This window comes from Elgaria multicarinata, chromosome 9 (assembly GCF_023053635.1).
Source record: "Elgaria multicarinata webbii isolate HBS135686 ecotype San Diego chromosome 9, rElgMul1.1.pri, whole genome shotgun sequence".
Taxonomy (NCBI): domain Eukaryota; kingdom Metazoa; phylum Chordata; class Lepidosauria; order Squamata; family Anguidae; genus Elgaria; species Elgaria multicarinata.
Window position 1 is genome coordinate 50794831 of NC_086179.1, and position 24144 is coordinate 50818974.

The following is a 24144-nucleotide window of genomic DNA, read 5'->3' on the forward strand; positions in this document are numbered from 1 at the left end:
GGTATTTTCACGGAAACAGGATACAAGTCATTGTCCTTGCAACCTTGGGTTAGGCAGTTTCTGAAGCTACATTAGTCAGTACATGTATTTTACCATGAAATAATACAATCACCTGTTCTCCTGAGTGCAAAGGCAACAGACTCAGTTGTCAATAAATAATTCCACTTTAATGGCAAAGTAATAATTTAGACAGATACAGTGTGCACACCTGCAAAAAATATATGCAAGCTGGTTTACAAGCTAGAAGAACAATAAATCAATAGAAAATACATCATTCAGTTAAGTCTGATGACACCAAATACTTATTAATAGGGCTTTACAAAGACTACAAAACTTTTCAGATGATTTATCTCACTGTTTCTGTCTATTTACATGATATGTTACATCAAAAATGTACAAAATATAAAATGTATACAGACAAATGTTTCACAAGCAAATTTTTAAAGTTGTAAACTAGGTGGACTCACTGAGATGTATTGCAGGTAAAGTTGTATTACATGATACATACATACAGGTTTTGTATGTGTGTGCGTGTGTCAAAAATGACAGAAATTCATGGGTTTGTGTGTGTTGTTTTAGGTCACATATATCATAAAGAGCAGCTGTTGTTTAGTCATTTGCCAGAGAGAGGCATGTCATTGAACAATATGAGAAAGTAAGTTAGTATTTGGCGCCTTACATCAGTTTGACTACATTCTATGTGCATAAAATCAGAGTATTATTTACTAGGGCAATAGCACCATGCAGGAGACCTGTAGCTTCAGTGATGCAGCAAAAAAAATGCTGCATTGATTACTTTGTCTTCCATTAATAAAACAGATGGCCACATGATGGTCACAGGAATTCGTAGCACCAGTTACATTTCCTGAAGATATTCATTGGCTAGTTGGATCTTGGAAGTGCTCCACTGGCCCACATAGACACACACATTGCTGTGACTTGGGCATGTTCCAAGTGAACAGTTTCAGGATTGTGGCTCTAGGTGCACAAGTGCATGTCTACACAATGCCATAGCCCTTCGACTATTTGTGTTAATTTGAACCAACATATCCAATTACTCTGATCAGTTTTCCTTCAATCTGGTGTAGCCCTGCCAGGAAAGATAAACATAGGGGGTTTTTTTTGTTTTGTTTTGTTTTCTCCTAAGATGTATTGGCTTCATAATGTAAATTGAAACATGCTCACTCTAGCACAGATAGCTCCTGCATAGTCATAACAGTTCTAAATACAGGACGAACACACCAGGTTAAAAAAAACAGATTGTACGGTTTGCATTCTGGATCTGTTTGCAACATACAGGTAATCTCAGTAAATGAAACATCTCTTAACACCAACAGGATAAAATACAGTTCCTTATTTTTTGTTGTTGTCGCTGTTTGTTTGCTTTCATTTGTGCAAGGCTTTTTTTTTTTAATATTTACAATACCCTCCCCATAGACTGTGCAAAACCAACCCCCCCTCCCCTTTTACAGTATAAACTTTTCTCTCTTCCACAGTGGACATCACTGTGTTAGTGTTGTTTAATGCTGAATTTCTTCATGTACAATTGCAATTAAAACAACATGCTTCAAACTAAAACAAAAAAAAAAGGGAAAAGAGGAGGGGGAAAATAAAGATATATTTGTGCTCATGCTGCATCAAGTGTACCCAGCTCTGCTGGATAACGCTTTCCAACCATCTCTCTCTCTGTGTCTCTCTTGATAAGCTCTTTTCCATAGGACCAAATGGACCTGAGCCAACTGTCTTGGGCTTTGTTTTCAATCATAGTTAATTAGGAGTGGTCATTTGAATATTTTCGATGGTAGGCAATCTATTCACACAAGATAAAAATACTATATATCTATCTATATATCTATATCAAGAGTTCACCCATTGACCCCCTTCATAAAATAAAATTAAAAAATCATGATATACAGACATGAGACTACTGTGTTCACTGATGCTCTCCCGTTAGTAAATGAAGAAAGAAAACAGTGTAAATAATCGATGGTTTAACAAATTAAACCAACTGTAAAACTGTTCTAGAAATTGGTTTTAAGGCAGTGAGACAGCACCATAGGAAATGTTCTCCTCCCCCTGACCCCCACTGAAAAGGCTCAAAACAAACGAAGCCCTAAGAAAGCCTTTAGTCAGTGTCAGATAAGAATTGGGTTGTTGTTCTTGGTTGTTTCTTTAAAAAAATGAATAACTCCCTTGTTAAGAGGTGGGCAGGTGTTTAAAAAATACCCTTGTGGTTAAAAACAACTTGTATATAAAACGAATGATTTTTTTTTTACACACAAAACTCCCCCCAGAAACCTTGGTGGACCACATCACTGCTAAACAAAGCAGTTTAGTATCAAATTGGCACTTATCCAGCATATCACAGTAGCGTTTCCTGGCAATTGCACAATACTGTTTGTGCTTATTGAGTTTACTCTCATTTTTTTTTCTCCAACTCATTTTGGAATGGGCAGCAGCGTACAATTCGAACAACTACTGGAGTCCTGTTAACGAGTGCCATGGGGCACAACAGAGGTTAGAGGAAGAGGATCAAGACGACCGCAAACGCAGCACCTCAGAGTAAATTGAAGTGTAAAACAAAAGGCCTGCACTGTAAACTTTCGAGACAGGAAGAAAAAGCAAAAACCCAAAGAGATTCCAGTTTGGCTAATATATGTGCAATCTGCTTAGTAGCCTCCTGTTAAAGGCCCTTTCCAGTTGATTGATGGAGTCTCACTCAGCTCCATTGATACTGAAATGTCTTGAAATTAAACTAATTCAAGCTTTCTATTTTGATTTGCTTTCCTGACTTGTCAGAGTTAAGTCGACCGCCTATATATGACACAACACACTCCCTCCCTCCTTCTCTCTCTCTTTCGGGCCACCCTGACCTGCTGCTTTAATACTGGCAGCGCTTGAAGCAGGAATGGGTTTACCAGCATCCTCTAACCAGGCCCATCTCCCTCTAGAGAGTCGATTCGAGTGAGGGGTCCAGAATATCATCGTGGTGACTGGCAGTGTCACTGTCGCAGCTCTGTGCACTCGAGTAACTGGCGGCTTCTTTGAGTCGCATTAGCATATTCATCTGAAAAAGAAATATGGAAATGCTTGTCATTGATATAAGTGTTAATGCAACGATGGCTCTCTTGTTTCCATGACACACGTAATAAGCAAAAAGGGTGTGATGGTCATCATAATACGTCTTCACAATGGCGCAGTGTTTTGAAAAAAAAACACGGGGCTTGCTATGATGGTTTCTACAAGGTAAACCTTTGAATTTCTCTTCTGTTTTTAAAGTCTCAAAGGCATGGAAACAAACTAGGATACAGGAATTCAAAAGTATATAAAGGAGAGGCAGCTCTTGATCTGAATTTATTTTCCCAATGCCAAGGCTTATCTAAGACTGAAAAGAAAAGAAAAGAATAGGAGGTTTTGGCATGAGAATACATTGCGGGAGGAGAAGAAATGTGATTGCTTTTGCATACACATCCATGCTGTCTCAGGGAAGAGAGGTGGGGGAAGAAGTCGAATGGGTTGAAACCAGCTGCTGAATACAGAAAGCACCATCTGCTGTCCAGGATCTGACCTTGGCAAGAGAAAATAGCACACCACAGCTACGAGGCTGGGTTCCAGAAGAGCCTTTAAGCACATCTTACTTAACATCAAGAGCCTCAGGGAGTTCTAAGATGCTCAGTGCCTAAAATTATCGTAATTATGGTTGATATTTATAAAGCTTCCCCCTTGCCATGGTGTCCAGGGAACTGATCTACACTGATAGCATTTTAAAATGGTGCATTATTTAAAATGAAGAGCGCTGGTTGGTCTGACAAAACGTGTGTAAAGAAGAGAAAGCATTTTACTAGCACCACTTTCTCAGATTTATTCAGGCCTCCTGAGACCAAGGTGGCTTTATAGCTGCCACATCCATATAGAACTTTGCAATTCTATATAGGCTGCCAGTCACACTTCCTTAAGTCATATAATGTTGTTAGACTTGTTTATATTACTTGTAAAAGGCTTGTTAAATTTATGGGTGACTGTGGAAGTTGAGAAGAAGGAACGTCTTCAGTCTGTGGACCTATCACTTCAACCCACCACCAGTCTTCAATCCAGGCAGCTCCCTGTCGCTTTCCTACATAAATCTTCTCAAGAGCTTTCCCTCTCTCTCTCTCTCTCCACACACCTAATATTCCTCTGTGTTTTTGTTGTTTCACACATACAGTCTCCACAAACTGTGGTTATTTCTATCCCCTCTCCAATGCATTTTTCTAGGGCCTTCTGCTCACTGCCCGTAATAATCCTCAAGCTCTTTCTCTCCTTTCCAATGCAGTGCTCCCACCCCTCATGCACACAGACACACCAAAATGAATAGCAGTCATTCACCTAAGTAGAATAAAATAAAAGATATGTATTCATGGAATGAGAGGAAGGGAATGAATTAGTTCCCTGCCCTTGATGACTCCAGATATTATGAACCAAGCTTGTTCCTATCTGCTTCATCCCAATCTGTGTTCTGTTTTTTGCTCACTTTGAAGTGTGATGGAATATCAGAGTGTGGGCCAGAATGTTTGGGACTGGCATATATTCTGAGATAACTCCTTAACTTGCTGCATACACATCCAAGGAGTTAATGCAAAGCTAACAAGTAGAGCTACAGTGAAGGAAAGGCCTATACAATCACGGGCTATTGATTAAATTCTTTTAAATTTCATAATCATGGAACATGTGAACAAACACCAACATTATTATGGGTACATAAAGCAGATGGAGTTGACAACTGAATGTAACACAGAATAACTCAAGGCTGTTTGAAGAAAAGGTTACTCTGTATACACTAGGATTTGCTCCCCATGCAAGCAAGATGTAATGATAACTTGGATTAATTGATTTCTCAAACTTAACAGCAAATAGACAGGCATTCATAATGATGCTCGGCAAATTGCTTTGGGAAAATTGTAAACTTTTTACCTCACTTCTTGAGACATTGCAGGGGAATAAATTATATTGTAATAAATGGTCAACAAGTTGGGCCAATACAAATACAACTGAGTCAAGAAAAGGGGACAGATTAGGCAATGAACTGAGCATAAGGGAGCCAAGGGAATGGTGGGGATGAAAGAAGGAGGCTAAAGAAGGCAGCATGTTTTGAAAGAAGGGAATCAAAATGGGACTGGGAGAGTATCATGTCTCATGCAGTCTAGGAATAGAATAGGTGTTATGATATATGTTAGAATGGGTACTGTAATGGACAGGTACTCTGAGAAGTCTAAGAGACAGCTGCACTAAGTTGTACATATTGATTTGAAATAACCAATGAACTTTTTTGCTGTTGTACATATTAATTGGCTAGGATAAAAGACATACAGTTTAGTAGTAGTAGAAGCAGCAGCTTTCATCTTACCAAAGGGTCTCCTTCTGACTCAGTCTGTGGAATGTGCTTTGAGGTGGTTCCTTCTTTGGCAGATGCATAACCTTCATAACCAACATCCCCAGGTCTTAACTGAAGTAATGATGACCAATCATGCTGAAGTGAACTCCAGGGGCAAGTCTCTGCTATCCACTTTGAAGGATCTTCCCAAGGTGCTCTTTTACCATACATCTAAAATGCACCCCAAAATAAGAGAACAAATGGCTTGTAGTACTGGACCAAAAGTTATCCAAACATAACTTTTGGCCCAAATGTAGATGGAGGAGGCAATGTTCAACAACAAAATGGGTTGTCGACCCATCTCCTTGTATGCATTTTCAAGAGATAGAACCTCACCAGCATCACCCATAGCTTCTGGTTGCTGCTGGCTACCTCTTTTCGTTGCCTGAATGCCCCTATATTATGATGTGGCATCATTCCAAGGAAAATTCAAAGCATGGGGGCTGGGAATGGCACCTATCAGTGGATACCTCTGTTTTAATGTTTTGCCAGAATATGCCTCAGAACTGTATCATGCCATAATATTGTTCTGGGCCATTCTGGGGAGAACAATGGCGGCTGGTAGGAGGGAGAAGTTGGAAGGAACACCAGTGAGTCCACCCTCACTGTTTGGCCACCAAACGAAAATGCCATCCTAGTTTTGTGGCCTGAGTATGGGGCACAGTCCCAGAAGCTTCTATTTGCACTGAGAGGAAAGCTTTCATTGCCGCCAATGGAAGTGGGGTGGAGTGTTGCCATTTTTGTCAGGATCCTGCATAGAATCATGTGGTCAAATTCCCTTTCTCCACAGGCCTAATCAGTCTGTCACCATACAGCTATGGGGTTTAGGAAAAATAACCTGAGCAGGAACACTGAGCAGCTGCAACAAGAGAGCAACAATGTTGTTGTTTTAATCCCTTCCCAATGTCCTCAATGCAGCTTCACTCCAAAAATTCACTACATCAGGGAAGGACCTCTGATCCTCTCTGAAGCCACTCCCTATCCGTCTCAGTGCAAGACGGAAGGGGAGTATTCTTAAAAGATCCATCCATCCAGGGCCAAGTGGGCCCCTTTCCGAATTGTTCCCCTGCCAGCAAGAGAGCCATCCATTTCATCTGTCCCCATTGCTCCCAATGTAGTGTTGCTCTGCAGTGACACTGTGTCAAGGCATTGGAGAAGGATTAATCACAGCTCTCTTCAGTGCTAGTGGAAAAGGGGGAAAACATCTTTAAAAGGGTGAGACCAGCCCAATCCAGAAAATTGCACTGGGCTAGCTGGCCAGCTTTAGGAAGATTTTTTTTCTCCTTGTTGCTCAGAGCTGAGATATGAACCTGGGTAGCTGCAAAGCAAAGTAGCCATCTGTTTAATCCATCCCAACATCTCTGTTGGGGGCCATCAAGGGGATTAAAATAGAATCTCCTTCACCACAGCTTCACCGTGCTCCTCCCTGTGCCACCTGTCCTGCCACTGCTTACTCTGCCCTTATCTCCTGGTAAATGCACTGGGGGCAGGGGCATTGGTGGGCACCCACCAAGGGGCAACTTGCCCAGGATCCCCCTCAAACATCGAGCCGGCCCTGCATAATATGCAGTAAAAGGGGAGGGGAATAGGCACAAAATGCTGAGGTGCATTTATTTCAGCATCCCTCTGTCACAAACAAGCAGAAAGTGTCTTTAAAAAATGGTAACACTGTCCTTTGGGATGTGCTGAAACATAGCATATGCTCGTTGAAATTTTGGCATGTTTCTGAAAACCATCCTCCGTAAGTAGCAATGAAGGGCATTGATATTTGTCTCAAGGGACTCTAAGAACATCTGGTAGGATCCTACCTGAAGTCCTTCTCTCACAGCTTCCATAATGTATGGTATCAAGGAATAATTCCAGAGGTCTGTGAACCATACTCTGGAACCATCGACGTCTATAGGGCAGGATAGAAAAAGGCGAGGACCTGAAATAAAAAACATTAACTGCTAAACCCTTTATAATACATTTCATGGTCGTGCTATAAAATATATTAAAAAATCATAATACATAGTGGGTTTTTTTGTTTTTCATTTAGCTCATCACTTGTACATAAAGGATGACAATGCGCTTTGTACAAAATGCATTTATAATATCTGGCATTTTCTTGAATGTTTGTGCCATAGCAAATATGAATTGTGCTTTTCTATAAACACATTCCTTCAGAGTTCCAGTTGACCTTTGTTTATGTTGGGAGAAATAATACAAAATTCATGTGAAAACAAGGCACACTGTTCTGTAAATAGGCTGAAAATACTTGTCTGTATTGCAGCAGCTGCCAGCTGCTATGAGGTGGCAGTCAACGTGAGTTGTGTCCATTTGGGAATTATTGTAAAGAAAAGTTCAATTAAAAATAATCTCTTTTTAAAATGTAAAGTTGTGCTACCTAAAATTGTTTGACCTCTTCTTTCTTGTAATCATATTCTTGGCACCTACCCTCTCTGACTTACCTGCTGCTTTTAATGCTATGGGCTAATACAGTCTGATGTCAGTATACCGGTGTTGGCAGAGAAGTTAGGGCTAGACGTGTAAAAGGACGGGGAGTGGGGACAACCCAGAAAATATCTTTGTCTTTCTTGTTTTCTTTTATTTGTTAATTTTTGTTTACGATCTTTTCAAATGCTTCATCACCTCAGGCGTATGGCCCTTCAGGCAACTTTCTGCAAATGTACCTGATGGTGGAAGTTAACTCTCACCCATGGATGAGCACTACCTGTGCGTTTTTCTGCCTTGGGGAAGTACATAAGATGGAGCCATGTGTACGCTGCTAGGCTTTTACCAAACAAGCCAGCTGTAACCGCTCAGAAAGATTTTGGACTGTCCTCTGGAAGAGAATGCTTGAGGCCGTGGGTTTGCTGATGATGACAGAGATGACGTAGGTCTTCACTCATCCTCCTGAGGGAATGTTGACACCATTCCTGCAAAGTGTCAGGGTCTACTTCCCCCTCCTCCCTGAGCCCTTAGCAATCAACCTCACAGACTAATCCCACATCTGGGCAATTGTTGACACTTATAATGGCTAAGAAGCTATCTAAAAGGCCCAGACCTCAAAAAAAAAAAAGTCTTCTTCTTAGCTTAAGAAGAAGAAAAAGATGGCAGCAAAGTGAGCAACTGACTCAGTTTCTGAACTGGGATCCATGCAGGCACAGATGATCACTTGAAGAATTACTGTTACAGATAAGCAACTGGTCTTTATTACATGCAGGCCATGGTTTTCTAAGGCATCGTATTGGCAAATATGTGCTGAGTGCTTCTGCAGTATGCAGCTACAAACTAAAATAGCCACAGGTCATATTAAATGAAGATTATCCAGTGATTATCCCAAGAGGCTAAGGGAAGACATGATAGAGGTGTACAAAATTATGCATGATGTGGAGAATGTGGATAGGTAGACATTTTTCTCCTTTTCTCATAATACTAGAACCCAGGGTCATCCCAAGATTCAGGACAAATAAAAGGAAGTACTTCTTCACACAGCACATAGCTAAACTATGGAATTCACTACTACACGATATAGTGATGGCCACCAATTTGGATAGCTTTAAAAGGGTGGTGGTGGATAAATTTCTGGAGGAGAAGGCTATCAATGGCTACTAGCCTTGATGGCTAAGTGCTACTTCCAGTATCCGAGGCAATAAGCCTGTATACACCAGTTGCTGGGGAACATGGGTGGGAGAGTGCTGTTGCACTCATGTCCTGCTTTGTTGTTCCCTGGCTGACAGTTTGTTGGCCACTGTGTGAACAGAGTGCTGGACAAGATGGACCCTTGGTCTGATCCAGCATGGCTCTTCTTATGTTTTTCAGTGTTCCCTCTTCCATTCTAATAGTAGATGTTGGCAGGAGCCACACTACTGCTTTATAGCGGTATTGAAGTGCACTGACAACTGTTGGGGCCCATTGACACATACCATATACCACTTTCATAGTGTTATATCCTGCTTGGTGTAGATGTGTCAGTTATTTGTCTGAACATTTCAGAGATTCATTTCTAAAACTGTTTCCTATTCGAATCTTAGGGACAAATATGTAATTATGCATTTCCCATCCCCCTGAAGCCCCACCCCAATCTACCCTAAGGGTTGGGGCCCTCCTGAGCAGATTTGTGGGGGGGGGGCTGCAAGGGGAGGAGGGGATGGGCAAGTCTTGTTGCACATATGAGGGTTGTATCCAACCCAAAGTGAATAAAAGCAGAAGGAAAAAAGATAAAGGAAGGAAGGAAAAACTCAACAGTATATTGCACCTGTGAAGTATAAGAAAGTGGGTGTCTGACTTTCCCCCTCTGAGTAGGAATATTTTTATTATAGTGGCTTAACAGCACTACCAAGTTCACAAGTACAACTTTCAGCCAAACTAACTCACAGATCTTTTCATTGGGCACAAAAAGTCAGCTGCCAATAATTTTGACATCAGTGAATCAGGGTCACAGTAAGCCTGTAAATTTAGATAAGCTTCACGGTTCAGTTTTGACTCATAATTTGATTTACATTATTAATTGAAGAAAGGCCTCACCAATGGTTACATCAGAAGAACTGTGCGTTTCTAAGAAGCTGTTGAGATGATGCCACGTCTTAGGAATCCAGTCAATAATTTTGATGAGGTCATTATTGCGGGCATTCCTCTCTATTTCCGTCTCAAGCAGTTTCCTTCTCAAATACCTGGATAAGAACCCTTTAACAGGCTCTGTGTGATTAGCACATAGCACCCACCTACACAGGCAAAGAATCGATAAAAATAATGGATCCAAATACAAAACTCTGTGTCACCCACTAAAGTTGATTGACAGCAGATTTAAGACAAGCCCAAAGGAGTGCTTCTTTACATACCATATACTTAACCTATAGCAATCTATAAGTGGATTTAATAGCCATTAGCACAAATGGCTAAAAAGAAAAGATTAAATAATTATTCTGAATATATGACTTGTAAATCTTTTACAAGGCCTAACAGCATCCTCTGTATTCATGAACTATATCTCTGACTACCAGATATTAAGGATTAACAACATGGGAGGGATATTGACATGGTGTCCTCTTTGTGAACTTGCCTCTGGCATTTGATTGGCCGCTGCCAGTAAACCAGCTCCTGAGCTAGACTATGGATCTGCCACAGGAAAGTATTTTTTCTGTTTCTGGCTGACAACTTGTCAGTTTCAGGCTCTGAGGTCAGTGATAAAGGTAAATTCTATTAAATCTTAACATAGTTATTATTTTGTGTTTCATCTAATCCAGATACAAGTGCTACAAAAGCGGCTTTCTGACTGCAGCACACTAAACTAATAGAAATCACATATGCAACTGTGACAAAATGAACACCAATTTGTACCACCTTGGTACCTGATAAACATGGTAGAAAGATATCTTTGCTTCTTTTAGCAAAGGGAATATGATATGCCAATGGCCACCTGATGTTAACTACACACACACACACACACACACACACACACACACACACACACACACACACAATCTGGTAGTCTATACACATGCTGGCTTTGTGATCCACATACCCACCTCAGAAAAGAACAGACCTACAACTGTTTCCTTATTATTAAAAATAAATTGTTCTGAAAGGCTTGAACCCATACCAAAATAAGCATTTTAAGTAGGGGTTTGCTTCGCCTCAGTCCCAAACCCTGAATCAGAGTCGAAGAGGGGCGATTCTATCTGCCTTGACCGAATCCAGCTAATTTGGTCCAATGGCCAGCTGCTGCCCCTCGCCTGTTCGCTCACCCGTGGGAATTAACTGAAACTTCTGCCCATGTCGGCAAGCCACCTGTCCTCTAGGAGAGCCACTCTGGCCTGCCGTAGATCTGTTGTTGTAAACCACAGTGGCCAGAAAAGGTGAATCACTGGATGTGTGTGTGTGTGTGTGTGTGGCTGTGCATAGCCCTAGTTTTAAGCACAAAGAAGAATATTTACCTGAAGTTTTGATGCAGCTCTAGGTTAGGTGAAGATGAAACTCCCTGGTTCATAGTTCCAATAATATAGGGGCTAAACGATAAATAAATATAGCTGTTAATTAATTAATTTAACAGATTTATATCCTAATTTAATTTTTTTTAAAGAAATAAAGGCAACTTCCAAAAACACACACAGAAAATCCCATAAATGCAATAAAATGACTAATTACAGAATAAAGAGAAAAATATATTAATCTGCACTAAAATCAGCCACACTGTTCATTTAACAATAAAGACAACACACACACACACACACACACACACCAAAAAAACTAGCCCAAACATAAAGTTTTTAATCTGGTACCTATAACACTGCAGTGTAGGTGCAAAGTGAACATCTTTGGCACACCATCACAGAAAGGCTCTCTTTGGCCACTACCCACCCCCCAACTTCTGAAGACAGTGGGAGTTAGACCAGAGCCTCTGAACCAGATCTTAATGACCAGGAAGGTTCCTATTTAAATATACCCATTTTTAAATAGGAACCCATTTAGCAGCATTTTTATGTTAATCTTATATTGACTTTATTTGTAATTCAAAAGGGATTCTTTGTTTGTGTCAGATCCCAAGAATGCCTGCCCAAGCTTACTTCTGACAAACACCATCAGTTCACCTTTTCCTACTGCTGCCAGTTTACTTTCTGCAACTCCACTCCTGATGCTCCTTGATCAAGCTTTACCTTCACTTGTGTCAACTTGTCTAAAATGGATGTGTAATAGCCCAGGGGCATTCCTGCAGCCAGGAACTCCTGACCAGTTTCATTTTTTTTTCCAGGCTAGCATGGCTATTATATAAGATACTGGCCTGAGTGACAAGCTGTGCCTTTTTCTAGGAGTTCAGTAAATATGATCGGTAGCAGTTACTTCACACGAGTTTGTATGATGTGTTGACTTAAATGGAAAGCAATTTTCTAACAGCCATATCTATGATAAAAGGTTATTATTAACTGCTACACTTACACTCCTATAGGGAATGCAGGTGTTGCACATGTAAATGTTTTAAAGCAAAATGTTAAAATGCTTTATTCTACTGCACTCTTTGAGATTAGTCCAGGGGTTGGGCAACTTGTGGCAATCCAGATGTTTTGGCCTACAATTTCCATCAGCCCTAGCCAGCATAGTCAGTGGTGAGGGATCATGAGAGTTGTAGGTTAAAATATCTGGAGGGCTACAAGTTGCCCACCCGAGGGGTTAGACCAGATCAGTAAGGTCTTGAATAAAGTCTTTGTTTCAAAATAAATATTTGACTATTTCACCCTTAACTATAGTTTAACTCACCGGTTCCCAAAAGGCACATATGCAGCACACAGAATGAAACATGTTTAATAGATAATAATTGGATAACTCAGGTTTCTTCATTATTTATTACATTAACATACGGGATTAAATGGTTTGTTGAATTGGACTGACTGTACAGATAACTTCATTTTACATTTTGTCATCTACTATACCAATTGTTCAGAACAAGGTACCTCAAAATGAGATAAAGATAAAACCTACCATTTGTTATATTTACAGTTAAGGAAACCATTGAAGATGTCACTCAAAGACCCAACATGATGGAGGTTGTCAAGGATTATTACCACAGGAAGGTCAGCACTACTGTTATCAGCACTGCACTGTTCAGCCAGATTAGCAAGGTATTGTTGTACATCCTTAAAGAGGAGAAGAGCAACACAATAAAATGTAGGTTTTTCTATTGTCATCTGCACATTTATTAACCTTCTGTTAACATTAACTGTTGCTTAAATGGTTTGGCAATCTCAACCTGAAGGATTTTCTCTGAACACCTTCTTTATCCAAAGCTTGAGTTTACATAGTAAAATCACAGGGAGGAATTAAAGTCTAACTATCTGAACCACATGGGCTTTATAATAACCTTTTCAGACATAACACTAAACACGTAGAGTGGGATTCCACTAGCTTGCCTCACCTCAACCTCTGTATGTTCAGCAGGTATAAAAAGAGCTTCAATGTTGAGTACAGTTGGGAGCACCAGGGCTCTTTCATGTGATCAGGAACTTTGACAACGCAGCACTCTTGACCGGGTGGAAGAAACTATGCTGAACTACTTACTAGTGAAGGATCAGGATGAACCAAGCAGGTACAATTTCCCTTCCATGCTCTTTTGACACAACTGAAGGTGTAAATGATCTCATCTATACCATGGATTGGCAAAATAAGACCAACAGACTACATATGACCCAGCAAAGCTCCAGACTTACTCACAGGACAGCTGTTTCAGGGACAAGGCCTTGTAGTAGTAGTAGTAGTAGTTGTTGTTGTTGTTATTAGTGTTATAATTTCTATGACTATATGCTTTTTTGGGGGGAAATCAATCCCCCAAGTGGCTTTGATTTAAATAAAAACAGCAGGTAAACCTGAAAGTCTGGGATTATAGCTGTATCTAGGCGTATTTCTAAATGGTGAACCTTATATTTCAGGGAAGTGTGTTCCTTTTTAAGACAGGTAATTCAACAATTTACTGGGCTATTCATCCTCCTGTCATAAATAATTCTGCATTATCTGGCTTCAGTTTTAATTTATTCACCCTCATCCAGTTCATTATGGACTCCAAATGGACACTCAAGCAACTAACTGCTACATGGTGGCTCTGATGTGAAGGAAAGATAGAGCTGAATTCTGAAATTACCTGTCAGACAGAAGTCAAATCACTGCATTGCAGTGCGTCTAACTCCTACGGGTGATCTGGAGAGGATACCATGGTATCAGAAGCTTAACCGAACTTAATGGTAGTGTAAACTTAATTCAGGCAAATGGAGACATTGCTAATGGACAGACTGGATGAGTGGGTTTCAACGTGTTCTGGAAGGGGTTGGACTGCCCCTGAAAGACCACGTGTGAAAATTGGATGGTTTCTGTGGCATGGCGTGCCTTTTACCCACACTGGTTGAGATTTAGGTATAGACCTATCTGGAGGTAGATAGTCTAGTTATAGTGATCCATGCCTTGATAACCTCCCATTTGGATTACTGTAATGTATTGTATGTGGGGCTGCCTTTGAAGATGGCCCAGAAACTTCAGTTGTACAAAATATAACTGCAAGAGTTCTAACTGTGGCCAGGGATTATGACCATATCACACCAGCCCTCTCTCCCTGCACTGGCTTCCAATTCATTTCCAGATCCATTTCAAAGTGATTTTTGAACGATAAAGCTCTACATGGCTTAGGACCTGATGGAATATCTCAGAAGCCCTTCAAGTATCCCCACATTCTGAGGCTTGGAGAGTGGGAGCAAGTGGAAGACTTTTTCAGTGGTGTCCTCTTAGCTCTGGAATGCAGTCCCAGGAGAAGTTTGCCTGGTGCCTGCACTGCTGTCTTTTGGGTGCCAGACTAAGAGTTCTCTGCTCTCTTAGGCTAAGTATCTCAGTATTTTAGTGTTTTAGATGTACTAGTTTATTCACTACAGTTTTGTTTTAAATCCTGCATTTGTTGGTGGTTTTAGTTTTTGCTTTTGTATTATATTATGCTGTGTCAGGATGTGCATTAGTTTTATGCTGGGGTTTTAAATTGTGATTTTATTGGATTTGTTAGGTTTGAAAATGTTTTATACAAACACCTAGAGAATCTATTTTATTAGGTATTTAATAAATTAAATCAGCAGCAGCAGCAGCAACACCAGCAGCATCACTGCCATCATTGGCCACCTTGATGCCCAGTATTGGGTAAAAGGTGGGATGATGATGATGATGATGATGATGATGATGATGATCATCATCATCATCATCATCATCATCATCATCGGCAATGGTACTGAAAGCTGGTGAGAAGCCCAATGCAGTCAATAGGGTCACGCCCTGTTAAGCTTGATCATAGTCTGGATTTCCAGAAAGCAGAAGCAAATAAGATGCACCATATTCATGTTTCTGCAGAGAGAGATACTTGCAGCTGACTCAAGGAAGTGTGCCAAGTCACATGCTAAAGAGGAAGACAGAAGGTGACCTCTTCCAACTAGATAAACAATAGCCAAAGTGACCTTTGGAGGAAATTCCAACCACCAAATGCATGAAACTAAAATTCCAACCCAAAAGTGTGTGATACTAAATGCTACTGTTTATGTCTGTTTCCTTGGGTTTGTCCAGACGGAGGGCTCCTAGAGCAGGGGCAGGTAACTGATGGCCCTTTCTGCTCCCTGCTGCAGGCCCTGCTGTGCCTTGCTGCTAAGCCACCAGAATTTGCAATGGCGATGGGAAAAACACTGCCAAAAGTACCCCAAAGAGGCCAAATCTTGTTTCAGAATAAGAGATATTTGGCTACTCTAGGTTGCCTTAGTGGTTAGCTGCCAACTTATGGAGTAAACTCATTGGGGGGGGGAGTCAGAGTGTGGTGCACCCACCAGGGGAGGGTCAGGGACAAAAATGCCCCCCAGGCCCCCTCCATAAAGCTGTCCTAGAGTTACCAACTAGACGGCATTGTGCAGCTATTCCACTTTTTCCACCTTAGTGGATTTTCTGCAGCAAGAAAAAAGAAGAAGCAGTGGGAAAACACAGAAGGATTATGAGTGGAAGATGATGTTGTCTGGATCCCCAGTAATGGTGATGAGCCTGGGTAATGGCGCAATATAAGCTTCATCTGGAAGCATCCTTTATTACAAATACTGATTGGGTAATAAGAGGATTATTCCTGTCTACCTAAGGTGGAAGAATTCCTACAAGTATAGCAGTGCTTTTACTCGGGCTTTTAAAGTTTGTATCTTGTATATAAGATGTGGCATCCACTATACCATATATAAATGTGCTGACTGACTTGTTGAAGGTAAGGAATTTCCTTTCATATGTTAACCCTATTGTAACCTTCATAACACAACACAATGCACGAAAATGGAGGGTTGAATGAGAAGCTTGCTGCTGCAAATGGTTGAACTTTTTGATTGTGTCATTTTAAGAGAAAAGCAGGCAGGAAAGTGTCATTTATGGTCCATTGAAAAAGTTCTGTACCATCCTGACTTGTCTTAGAAAAGCACGGGTTTGTGCTTTAACTTTGCATATGTACTGATGTTGTTCAGACTTTTTAATTATTATTTGTAAGTATTTCTATTTACAAATGGCTATTGTATTATTCTTGGTTGGAAACATCTAAAATTACAAGCAAAGACATCAGCAGTTACAAAACTCTACAATATGGAGTGAAATATTGACTGTTTCTTAACACAAATGATGTTCACAGGTTTTAGTTTCTTGTGTCTTACCTTGCTTGATTTGTGATCTACGTTAAAAGTTGCAATGGCATCTTCAGTTTTTTTCCTGCCAGATTTAGTTATCACATATTCAGCAAGCTTGTTGGCTAAATAGGTCTTCCCAGTGCCACTGGGTCCTGACAGGATAATTCTGTGATGCTCCATCAGTAAATTAAAGTACCGTTGACTAATTGGTTTGGGAATTAATGTATCAAACACAAAGCTGTCCAAACTATTTTCTTCTACTCCTGAAAATAAGGGAGGGGAGGAGGAAAAAAAGAGAGCATTTTTCCCCTGCAATCACTGCTGTTTCTAATAAAAATATGGATTAATTTAGAGAAGGAACTTATTATTATTTCCCCCCTTCTTGCTTTTGTTAAATTGATAACAAACAAATGCCCCTAATACAGGTTTTGAAAAGCACTGGAAGTGCACGGAATTTTCCTCAGGGCCAAAAAAAGATTAAACTGTGCCTTAGCCACAGACTAGATGAGTGGGAGCAATGTAATCAAAGCAAATGTGAAGCGAAAACTCAGCGAGGCAGTGATGTATATCTGAAACGTCTGAGGCATTTAAAAGAAAAAGGTCAAAGTGACAGCAGCAAGGGTTAGCGGGAGAGAGATATCACACCAAATGACACAAAGTCTTTTTGAAGACCCTCAAAATAGAAGGTCCTTGTGGCTATATGAAATATTTAAAGTCCCTGTTTGAAGTGGCTGATTCAGATTTCTCAACCTTCATTCTTATATTAAAATTCTCTTTTGTTCTAATTTTAGATACTAAAGAAAGAAAGTCATTAACATAGGAAGCTGTGCTGGTGAAGTGGTTAGTGTACAAGACTTATTCCTAAAAGTTTGAAGGTTGTATCTAACCTGTCTCATACTACATAACCACATTCTTTCTGCATTCCTACAGTACATGTAATTCCTTGATGTCATCACTAGGGACACTGGACGATTTTGTTCAATGGTTATTTTTAAGCAAACTGACCTGATTCTAAGAACATAAGAAGAGCCATGCTGGATCAGACCAAGGGTCCATTTAGTCCAGCACTCTGTTCACACAGTGGCTATCCAGTTGTCAACCAGGAACCCACAAGCAAGACACAGTGCAACAGCACCCGGTCACCCACATTCCCCAGCAACTGGTGTATATTTTCATTTCCTAGACTAATGCGTGGATTTGTCTAGAGTATAGAGTACCATTTTCACAGTATTCTAAATATTGTGATACGGTTCTTGCTCAAAAATGTAGCAAAAGGCATGTAGAAACATGTAGTTCACTTTAAAATGCATATTTTAGAGTAAAATTCATACAAAATATGTAATTCTTGAAAAATATTTTAAAAATAATGCCTATTTTCCTGCTTCTTTTTTTTTTTTAAGATCCATTCACAGAAATGTGATGGAACACTTGTGAAATTGACATGGGCCAGAAATAGACTGATCTTTCCATCCCTAGTCATCACATTCACTACGTCAGGGGTTTGTGCCCGCCAAAATACTCTTCTCCTTCTGATTTTTATTTTTAATAGCAAAGGTTCTTATTGGCAACTGAGATAGCTTCAAAGCAAAGTGAAGATCTCTAGAAGGTCGCATCTTCTTTTCCCATGAATGCCTCTAGGCTACATGTCGGGCTCAGACACATTCTTGAGAAATGATGATAGCAGGCAGCCAGCTGCCTTCTGCAGAGTGCCCATTTTGTGCTGGTGCCCAGGACAGTTTCTCAAATTGTCAAATGTGCCCATAGGCCCCCAAAGATTGCCTACCCTGTAACAACATGATGTCTGATTGGATGGAATCTCACAGAAAAAAAAATAGCATCTTAAGCATACCTTGAAATCCAGTGTGGCTAGAAATGGCAGCCATGTATCTCCTTTTTACTATAAGCATCTTGACTATAATAAAACAGATGGCTTGAGGAAGCTTTGAATCTAATTAATATTTATGATCTACTATAATTGAGAAGTTCCACTTGCTATGGGTATCCAACTTGTAGATATTTATTTTGAATCATTAACTCTATTCTTAACTGTGTTTTTATTAACGTAAACTGGATGCTATCCAAGAGTTCAGTTAAGCATATATATGTTTGAAAGATTCAGGGATTACACTGTGATGAAAAAAAAAGTGCAGAAATATTTTACATTTAGAGTATGCAGAGAATAAAAGAAAAGTGTTGTGTTACCTTTAAGGTTCACAGTGATAATGTTATTATCTCCAACCAGATATCCACAAGGTAGCAATTCAGGCACTTCTTGGCTATGAGATCTAATGACATCCCCTATACAGTAGCTGGCTATACAGTCTGAGCCTAAACCAAGGCTAGTAGCTGGATCTACTCGGAAAACATATTCCTAAAATAAAACAGACAAATATAAGCAGTGGCCATTATACGTGATAGGATAGCACAATTAAATGCAACCATTTATCCAAATGTCACTCTCATTTCCATCATTTGCAGATAAAGAACATTCAATATACTTTAGGTGTAAATGTCAAAAAGCAGATTCATGACACAAAGAGTTCTGATATTTCCCACTGGGGCTCATACAATCTTCAGACTTTCTGACATTTATCACAACATAAAATATATGCAATATAGAGCATGCAGCATGAATAAAAGGAAACCAGATTAAAGGAGGGGCGTCAGAGTATGTTAAATTAGAGCAGAGCTGAACTGGGTTATTCAGATGCACACTGAGCACCCAAGTGCATATGTTTTCAATCTGAACTATATTGTTGTCAACAGGATGTGTGCTTGAATGCACACTCTGATACTAACCCAGATCTACATGCCAGTACTCATTCTTACATAAATGGAGATGGAGTGGGGCTTCAAAGGGAGAACAAATTAGCTTTGTTTGTCCTAAGGAGTGTCACCACATTGCCAAATAGGATTATCTATAGCCCCTTCATGAAGGGGCATCATGGGGTCAAATCCCTGTCCCCAACATTGGGCCCTACCCCAAACATTCACAGATTATGGATGGAAGTCTGTAAAAAAAGAAGCATATTTGCATAGACATTCCAAGCATTCTGCAATCCTGCATGACTGGGGTTCCAGAATATGTGGAAAGCTACATGAATTGGATTTCCTTTCCAGACATCCATGCTTTAATAAATGGATGTCAGGAGCAGATCCAGCAGCACATGACTTCAAGGGTCAGAACTCCACATACAGTAGTATCCAAGGATGATTAAGTTATTTTAGTGCCTGAGACAGAATATCCCACAGGCACCTCATCATAGATGTAAAAATACAGCTATAATAAATTAAATAACTAACAATTTGCTGTTATTTCATGTCACCCAAACTCAGCTGCTTGAGGCAGCAGATTTTGTCTACCTAGTAGTAGGGCTGTTTCCTATGGTCTTATCATAAACAAGAATGCTCTACATCATGGGCAGAGCAAACTTTGAATACAGAAACAGTTTAGTTCTGCAGATATGTTCCAAGAGAGAATGTTATGATAATATAATTTATGACAACATAGGTCCAATTTCTACCATTGTAGTTTCTCTTCTATTGGTTTGTATGTTTCACCACTTATGCATTTCTTTCCTGTGCACATTCACCTCAATATCTATATCACAATTTTTCTGGGACCAATATATGGTAAGAATTGTCTGGCCTAAGCAAAAATCCCCTCAATGAAAATCCATAACTGTAAAATAATTATTAGAAACTTGGAAGAGAAGTTGAAAAACTAATCAATATTTCCGGGTCAAACAGTGACAAATCTCAATTTAACACTGTCAGAACAATTGCTTCACATCAGACTACCGACTAAGTTTGCCTAAAATTTAGTTTGGAGGGATTATGTATCTCGCTAAGATGCAGTGAGATTTAGAACTAGCTATCACTGAGGTGATAAACTAGTGCCTTGGCTGTTGTGATTCACACTGTATGTGGGAGCTCCTATGAGCTTAATGCACCATTGAACAAAACAATTTCTTTCATAGGAAAAAAACTAGCGCGTCTGACACAGGGCTAGGCTAAATCCCTTCTTCCTGACATGTTACTTCCTTATCTGCAGGGAATTGCATATTCCTTGCATGTTGGGAAGAGCAGAGTGAAGTAAAACAACCCAGGAAGAACTGGGACTAAATAAGTTCATTTATTAACTTGAAAGCCCAGCCCCCTCTTAACTATGACTGTTGTCAGTACTGAGCCTTGTTCTTATTCCAGAAATAAATAGGCAAAAACAAAGGGAAACATGCTAGACTCATACTCTCCTCTGAAATCCCAAAGACTTGAGGAAAGCAAAAAGCAAACATAATCAGCACAAAATCGGAAGCTAAAGCGCTTCGCAGACTGCACTGATTGGGATGGGAGTATCCTGGCATTCTGCCTCGACTTCTCCACACTGGGAAAGCTACCCTAGCAACTGGTCCATTGATCCAGAGGAAAGCTCTCCTTTACCTGTCTTTAATCAATTTGTTCAGGCAAAGCTGAGGATAAGACAATTATCATACCCAATACTAGGCAAATATTACACAATCTAGCTCATGCTCATGCTCCTGAATTGATTCAAAAAGCCTTACCTTAAAAAGCCGCCTAATTACGCCATCTAATACATCCCATTTTGTTTTGCCACTGACACCAATAGATCCTATCAAATATGCCTGTAATTTTGGGTCCTGAAAAAAGATGGGCCAAGCAAAACAGGGAAGGAGAAAAAAAGAACTTTCACAATCCAATATTGTCAAAATATCACTTATCTGAATATTTTCACTTACTCAATGTTACTACTTATCTGAATAAGTCAGACACTGAATATTTTTCACAAAGAAGACATTACACATCTTTGAGATATTACAGATTTCACAGAAAATATTATGCAGGGCTTTTCTACACAAGGCTGTTAATCTGCTGCATCCACCTTTGGTTTCATTGCACAATTAAGATAAAAGAACTTCACAAATAGTTTCCTTTCCTGCTACATAACCTCTAGGTGGCACTGTGGTATAACAGAATAGCACAAATACACTATTGGTAAAGGCATTTTCTTTTCCTTTCACAAATAATACCACATTTTCCCTTTTCAAAAAAATAAAAACTTGCTAAAAGTACTCTTTAAAAACAGAAGTGAAACTGGAAGGTCACAATATCATCTAAAGAACCTGTAAAAGGTAAAAATTGGCAATTTTCTCTCTCAAATCTGTGGGGAGAGATAGCATACTGTTTACAATGGGTCCCTAGCTTATTTCTTCATTCAGAAATAGCTTTAAGAGTAGGTAGAAAAGATAACCATAGAGAAGATAACCACATTTCCTATCTAAAAATGACATGCTATGTCATATTGACTAGGGATTTGAACTTCTGTGAATGGGTAGCAGAGTAGTTTGCGGTTTATAATCAATTAGTGGCATTGCCAGGATGACACAAATATAGATACAAGATGAGAAAAATAAACAGGGTTGTATTCAATGTCCCCTGTTGAACTCTTAATTGAAAATACTCCTGGGTGGCATAGTACAGCCTTTGCAGTAACAGTAGCATAAGGATAATTAAAATGATGAACACAGCAATAAAAGCTGGAAATCATAGTACCTTGGATCGACCATAGCCCTTGTTTATTGTGACTATAATTTTAACATTCTGGCCTTCTTTATGGAGAGTTCCATCTGTAACATCTTCCAGTAAAATATCTAGCAAAGAAGAAACAAATACAAATTCCCTGTAAAAGATATGCTTAACTTGGCAAAGGATATCCACTTCATGTTATTTGCAATTTTACAATCTAGTTCTGCATTTCTAATTGGCAAAAGCTATTATTACAATGGACTACAATATATTAAAACTGTCACTTCTCCTTTACTCTGCTGGCAAAAGTAATGCATGATAAATCAGTCAATCGTGTATTTTTGGCTCATGAACTCTGTTCCTGGGAGCCAGATCCCAGCTCAGACAGCCAGAATGTAATATTTATAAGAAAATACTTTAGACAAATGGGTATCCATCAAATTAATGAGAATGTACAAGTAGCATGAAAGCCAGCTCCTCTATTGTCACATATCTAAGAAAATTATTGTAATAAGAAATACATCAGCATTTTGGCCCCTGTACAACCAACCATACACAAAAGAGATCCATTGGACAAGATTAATCTAAGGTTCATTGGTTTTGCCTTATGTTTAATAGTAGGCAACGGAGAAAGAGGACAGGCAATGAGTTCTTCTGGTAGCTTTCCAAGGATATTCATTAAACAGAAAGGGAGAAGAAGGGGTTTGGTATAATTGAAATTATACAGTCCCATGATACAGGAAAGAAGAGGATTGTGGACAATTAGAAAGAGAGTGGATGTGATTGTGTAGAAACTCAAAGAAGAAATGAGTAATAGAAGAAAAATGGGTTCATTACCCAATTATTTCCATCTCTTTGGCATGGATGACTCAATTAACAGGAACTGATCTTCTAAAGCTTGATGAACTATATAGGTAAGCATTTACAATTTTGCAGGGCTGAAAGAAGAGCTCAGTTTTCCTTTAAAAAATGGAATCAGTTCAGATAAGCTAAGGTGGTTATCCAATTAGTTTTAAGGCAGAAAACTGAGTTTTGGAATGTCATCATGTCAGGACTTAAGATGATGTAAATCCTTAAAAATATTTGGGTTTTATATTTCAGAACTTCTATCATTTTTGAGGTATAAAACAAGATGGTGCCTGTTCCATCCAGTACTCAGAATCTAGTGTTGTTATTGTTGTTTTGGAAAGTATGACTCACATGTGGCTTCAAATATGATTTTTCAGTACCCTTCAGGGCTTGAATGCAAACTTGCCTACAGTGGAATTCTGGAGCCTTGGAATTATACCTGCCTACAGTTTCATGCATAGGCATTAAACCCAAATGTGTCTGGACACAGGGAGAAATACTAATGAAGGGAGTACATACAAGGTCAGTGAATAGTTACAAATCTTTTTATCATATTATTTGCAGGTCTGAACAATCAAATAATGTAACACAATTAGAAAAACTAGAGATTAAGAGATCAGTTCAAATACTAAGTAACTGCATACTGACATATATCACACTTTCCCAATGTGGCACACCCTCCAAGTGTTTTGGGCTACAAATTCCATCAGCCCAACCAGCACAGACAATGGTCAGGAATGATGGGACTTGTAGGACACCATATTGGGGAAAGCTGCTCTATATACACATGGGGGTGAACCCAACACATAATTAGTAAATTATCTAAAAATGCCCTATAAGAGACAAAGAAAGTATAGAGTATTAGCATGAGAACACTCAGAATAGAGTGGAGTGTTCCAGCATTTTTCTTTGGTTTGCCTCTATAGGGTGTTGTTAAGGCAAACAGCTTTATTTTATTTACTTCTAATTTTCAAAATTGTAGACCCCTTTTATATAGTGAACAACTTTCAGTGAATATTAATGGACTTTCTTAATAGTTCATTAAGAAGTATATATACATATGCATATATCTGTACCCATGCAAAAAAAAAATGCTCTGGAAGGATAATAAAACCTAAAAACTAAAGGGCGCAATCCTATGTGTGTTTAGACAGAAAAAAGTCCTACAACTACCAGCATACCCCAGCAAGCATGGATGAC

The 24144-nt window shown here is 39.4% G+C and overlaps 1 protein-coding gene across 2 annotated transcripts in view; it reads right to left on the reverse strand.

Annotated features, from left to right (window-relative positions):
* Positions 1-356: 356 nt before the first annotated feature.
* The window catches only part of NAV3 (neuron navigator 3), a 277390-nt gene continuing 253602 nt past the window's right edge, over positions 357-24144 (reverse strand). For both annotated transcript variants that reach the window (XM_063133851.1, XM_063133852.1), the window contains 10 exons: positions 22123-22220; positions 21114-21209; positions 18754-18922; positions 16579-16814; positions 12869-13023; positions 11329-11400; positions 9920-10116; positions 7219-7337; positions 5384-5581; positions 357-3067 (listed from right to left, as the gene is read on the reverse strand). In XM_063133851.1, coding sequence (XP_062989921.1) covers positions 2948-3067; positions 5384-5581; positions 7219-7337; positions 9920-10116; positions 11329-11400; positions 12869-13023; positions 16579-16814; positions 18754-18922; positions 21114-21209; positions 22123-22220 — 1460 coding nt within the window. In that variant the 3' untranslated portion in view covers positions 357-2947. The remainder of the gene's footprint in view (positions 3068-5383; positions 5582-7218; positions 7338-9919; positions 10117-11328; positions 11401-12868; positions 13024-16578; positions 16815-18753; positions 18923-21113; positions 21210-22122; positions 22221-24144) is intronic.